This window comes from Penaeus chinensis, chromosome 34 (assembly GCF_019202785.1).
Source record: "Penaeus chinensis breed Huanghai No. 1 chromosome 34, ASM1920278v2, whole genome shotgun sequence".
In the NCBI taxonomy this organism is placed as follows: Eukaryota; Metazoa; Arthropoda; class Malacostraca; order Decapoda; family Penaeidae; genus Penaeus; species Penaeus chinensis.
The window spans coordinates 17,789,398-17,794,397 of record NC_061852.1 but is presented as its reverse complement, the minus strand read 5'-3'; the positions used below and the strand labels follow the sequence as shown (position 1 = coordinate 17,794,397).

Here is a 5,000-nt window from a genome sequence, read left to right as displayed (position 1 = left end):
TCGATTCAGAACGGAGGAGGGAGGGAGGAGGCTCTAGGCTGCAGCGACGGTGCTGGTTGATAGGCAAGTGCGAGTGCAGCAGTTGCTGGAGTCGTGTTGCGGCGTGAGTGAATGAGCGTGCGTGCGTCGGCGAGCGGCACAGCGCTAGGACCTCCCCAAGAGCGGGTCTCGGTGCCTCCGCCTCCTCCTCCTCCCGAGCGCGTCACCAGATCCCTCCTTCTCTGCCCAGCTAGCGGTTGGGCGTTCCGTCTCCGAGACATTGGCTCGGGTCTCGCGCGCGATGTGCAGTGTGGTGCCGAACTCGGTGTTGCAGTGAGGCTTGTGCGGCCGCGTGTGTGATCTAATCCTGTGAGTGTCCGAGAAAATTAGTTACGAGTGGTGTGGAACCCAGACGCTCTGCGCTGAGGTCACCTTGCCTGGTGTGGACGGTATGAATGACCTGTCCATCGTTGTTTCTCTCCCTCTCAATCTCCCTCTCGGTGACCTGACCGAGGCGAGGAACTTGTGACATACACCTGAGCCCGAGGAGTATTCGCGCCGTTCGTCCCGGGGATGGATGTCAGGATAGCAAGGAAAACACACAACGCGGGAGAGAAATACAAGAAAAACATTCTTCTTCCCTCTAGTTCCGAGATGAGTTACTTATTCGAGACGCTACGGAAGCCAAAGAAGACGAACTACCACTTCATCAAAGACTTGTAAGTACTCGCCGCCTCCTTTCCTCTTGTCTCTTTTACAGTGGAGAGCAGAAGGTGTCTCTTTCCGTAGCAGACTCGTGTGGTCTGCGACAGTGTCCTGTGCTAAAAGCAAGGAGTGTCAAGTCATCAAACATGCCAAAAAGCGTAACAGAAATGACGCCACAGAAACACAGCTCTTTCCTACTCTGATCCGCGAGTCGGTGTTGAGAGCCCAAGGTTATGGAAAATACCTTCCGTTGAAATAGTGACAGTTTTCACTAGCGTTGGAAGGATGCGGAACGAACGACTGGCAATCCTATCCGCGGTTTTATGAATTCGTGTTAGTAGTATTAAATGTACATAATCACTGATGGTGGGGCTAGAGGCCCGCTCTTTACCGAAAATGCACCAAAAGGGAGTCCCGCGGATTTCAACCAACGTACTCGGCCTTTGTTCCCCCGTAGAGTCTGGAAAACCCGTCAGCTTGCTTGAGTTGCCTGCGGAAAATTCCGTTAAGGACGAGTGTATTAGTGCAGGTGCAACTCCGCTCGACGCTAGCGCGGATGTGCTAAGAAGTAGCGAGGGGCGGCCAGTTGGTAGCGAGAATGTGCAGGCTAATATTTGTATACGTCGTAAAGATTAGGCAGTTGTGTCGTCACTTTGCTGGAAATATGTGCGCTTACAAGACGTTAGCTTATGAAATGTGACTTCCCAAGTGTGGTAGCTGATTAGCGGAATCACCGTGGGCTTTGTAAAGAATACAGCAGCGAGGATACAAAGTATTCAGAAAACCTGGAAGAAATAAGGTCAGTAGAGATGAAATTGTGCTGAATGCCAACCGAATGGGCAAAAGCGGGCGCTGTGAAGAGTAGAGTTTTGTCAGTGAATAGTCATAAATCGTTTTTTTTCCTGGTTCAGATTCGCCGAGTTTCATTTTCTGGATTCATCGTGGTTCAGTCCAGTGCTAATCTATGCTCCTAAGTGTAACCGTTTTTTTCGATTTCTGCGAAGGAAGAGGAGTGGGTACAGAAGTATAGTACGTTACCAGATCCCAGAAATTTGGGTGGGACCTGTCACGCCCCTCCCCCTTTCGGAAGACAAAAGAAAGCAATTCTGTGTTTCTGTATCCTAATATTTATCTTTCGATTCCTCTTTTCTTTCCTTCTTCTTCTCCTTTTCCTTTTCTTCTTCTTCCTTGTGCTTCTCCTCCTCCTTCTCTTCTTCTTCATCTTCTTCTTCTTCTTCTGCATCTTCCTTCTCTTCCTTCTCTTCCTCCTCTTCCTTTTCTTCTTCGTCTTCCTCCTCCTCCTTCTACTCCTTCTTCTTCTTCATCTTCTCCTCCTCCTCCTCCTCCTCCTCCTCCTCCTCCTCCTCCTCCTCCTCCTCCTCCTCCTCCTTCTTCTTCTTCTCCTCCTCATTCGTCTTCTTATTTTACCTTCTTTTCTCCCTCCTACTCCTCGTCTATCCATGACGCATAAACCGCCTTTTCCTAATTCCGTTTTTATATTATGGATCATTTAAATACTCACTTAGATACTTATGTGGCGTCTTGTAAATACCTTCATCGGCTTCGTGTCAAAGTAAACCCGACTCCTGGCTCGAGGAATTTGCCGCTCCTCCTTAGAGGCAAAACACTCGCCGAGACAAGCCGTGTTTGTAGCTTTGTTGTTTTATAAGGAAGGAGTCGTTGCTTCTCGGACTAAGATACTGGGGAATCCCGTTTTCTTTGGGTGAAATATCGGTAAAGAAAAAAAGATCGTGAAGAACGCTCTGTTAACGTACAGCGAGGCCTAAAAACACGTTAACATTCGAGTAGATACCGATTCTCTCGCGTGGTGGAGGAGGGCGCCAGCGAGTACTAGTGGTCGACCTTCTTGGGAGAGGAACCACGACGGGCTGAGCGAGTTAGGCTCATTTGTTTCTGGGAGAATTTCGTCGGAGAGAGGGAGAAAAAAGATAGACAGCTACGTGTGCTGGAAATCAGATTAGGTAGAAGGGCGGTAGCTTGAATGATTAATTATTGCTAATGATGATGATAATAATAATGGGAGTAATGATGGATAACGCTGCTAGGTAGTTTCGTAATACTACATTGGTCTGTACAATATTTCAGTCGTATTTATCGGTGAAAGAATCAGGGAAGGGACTTGGTATCGATGCATTTAGGGTTCTTATTGGTACATCTTTTCCTTGAATAATGTATTTTACATTGAGGTATACCAGCACCCTGAATCACCCTGTGCAAACGTCAGCATAAATGAATTAATTATTGTTGTCAAAAATAGCTACATCGGAAATGCATCTCGGTGTGTCATTCATTAGATAACGACCACATGATGAATTTTAGAATTTAGTCTCTTGAAGCCCTCAAATAGGCCAAAACATTTTCCATGTCAGTGTTTTTATCTTATTTATCATTTCCATTTATTATTATTTGCGTTGGACGCAAGTCACCTCAGAGCGAAGTGAAGGCAGGAGAGCGCGACCTCAGGGGAGGAGAGGCAGTAAAAGTGTTCGTAGCATTAGTATGAGGAAAGAGGTGATTCCCCGAACGAGAGTCTCCCGCTACCCGGAGAAAACAGTCGCTGTGAAGAAGGGGCGAAAGAGGAACTACTTCTTGACCCCGACCAGGCTGTCCTCTTGTGGCACCCCGGAGTGCCTCTTGGGAGAAGTGGCTGCAGTGCCGCGAGGGCATTACTCGATTGGGCTTGGCACCCGGTCACCTTAGTGCCAAGGGCAGTGTCACCAGCGATCCCTGCTCAACACGCCATTGCTTAAGGCAGCCTGCCTGGCGGGCCTGAAGGCCTGACCCAAATTTGGCTCGACTCAAGCAGGCACCAATGACGTCACAGAAGATGGGGATGGGGCAAGGGCAGGGGCAATGCAAGCGGGGGGAGGGGGGAGGGGGGCTGTGCGCCATTCACTGCTCTCTCTCTCTCTCTCTCTCTAGTAATTTCCTCTGTTCCTCTCATCTACCTTCTTCCAACTATCTCTAAATCTTTCTCTTATAATTCCTCGCCGCCATCTCATGCACAACGTACAAACGCACAAACAGTGGCATTTCCTCTAGCTATAGCCTCTCTCTCTCTCTCTCTCTCTCTCTCTCTCTCTCTCTCTCTCTCTCTCTCTCTCTCTCTCTCTCTCTCTCTCTCTCTCTCTCTCTCCTTCCCGCCCTCCCTCCCTCCCTCACTTACTCATTCTCTTACTCATCCCTCCCCTTCCTCCACCCTTCCCTCCCTCGCCGTCTTTCTCCCTGTCAATCGCCCAATTTCTCCCACCTCCCTCTAAACCTTTCTCTCTCCCAAGATACCACATTCTTTGCTGACGTCTCTATAAAATACAAATGAAAGAGTTCACTTTTCCGTATTTCAACTTCATCGGAATTTCAGATAAAGAGGATGTTGTAATATCGAGGCGTTAAGACCATATTTTGCGATGTGGAATTCTCATTCATACGTTTGTCGTAATGAACGCGTTAGTTTCGTCATATATCCGCCATCACTTTGGAACGTTCCAATAATTCTCATTATTTATTTTTATTTGATCACAAAATAGTTGAGTTTATTTTCACTGTTTTTTTTTTTTTTTCTCTTTGATATGTCGTTTATTTTCAAAGTTATATTATTTTCTCTTGGTATGTCGAAATTAGAGTGGACGGTCACAGCGCAGACTAACAAATGACAAAATCAGTGTGACCTTCCCCTAGAAAAGAGAAAATGACCGTTCGAGTGGATGAAGAGACATCTTAGTCTGTTCAAAAGTAGTGTGGATTTTGTTTGTATAAAATGGCCTATTCAGAGCGTTCTGATATCTTTTATGTTGAAAGCTTTTTTAGGTTTCTGTTGCGTTCGGCTGTTGAGCGTGAAAATCGACGTTGTTAGGGATTAGACAGTTTATGTATTAGTTTTATTTCTTCTTGATTTGTTTAGGGTTTGCCTCGTTACCTCGGGGAAAAAGTACTCTTACAATCAGAGGTGAATGTGGCAACTTGGCATTGTGGCATTCCGCCGCTCAAACGGAAACGGCAGAGCCAATCAAAATTCATCTTCATCGACTTCCTTTGATGTGATTGGCCATCCCGATGAACTGGCTCTGTTTCGTCATATTTTGTTGCCTATTTTACTTTTTTTTTTGTCGATGCGCCCCGCAGGCAGCGAGTACAGGGCGAGTGACCAACCATTCACAGGGTGTTGCGTAGAAAAAAAAAATTGATACTGAAAAACTAAGTCGAGAAACACATACCAGGAAATATACTGGAGGCGAGGAACTGTTTTACATAATTAAGGCTTGAGTTATTTAGGGGCCACGTGGAAGGTAATTAGC

At 46.7% G+C, this 5,000-nt stretch overlaps 1 protein-coding gene across 8 annotated transcripts in view; it reads left to right on the top strand.

Annotated features, from left to right (window-relative positions):
* Positions 1-5,000, top strand: part of LOC125043524 (serine/threonine-protein kinase OSR1-like) — a 109,310-nt gene that overhangs the window by 41,057 nt on the left and 63,253 nt on the right. For 4 of the 8 annotated variants that reach the window (XM_047639649.1, XM_047639650.1, XM_047639648.1 and 1 more), the window contains exon 1: positions 1-698. This exon is cut by the window's left edge. The exons of 3 other annotated variants lie outside the window; for them this stretch is intronic. In XM_047639649.1, the coding sequence (XP_047495605.1) occupies positions 553-698 (146 nt within the window). In that variant the 5' untranslated portion in view covers positions 1-552. Of the gene's footprint in view, positions 699-1,134; positions 1,484-5,000 lie in introns of those variants that run through there. One more of the 8 variants, XM_047639658.1, reaches the window with a different exon arrangement.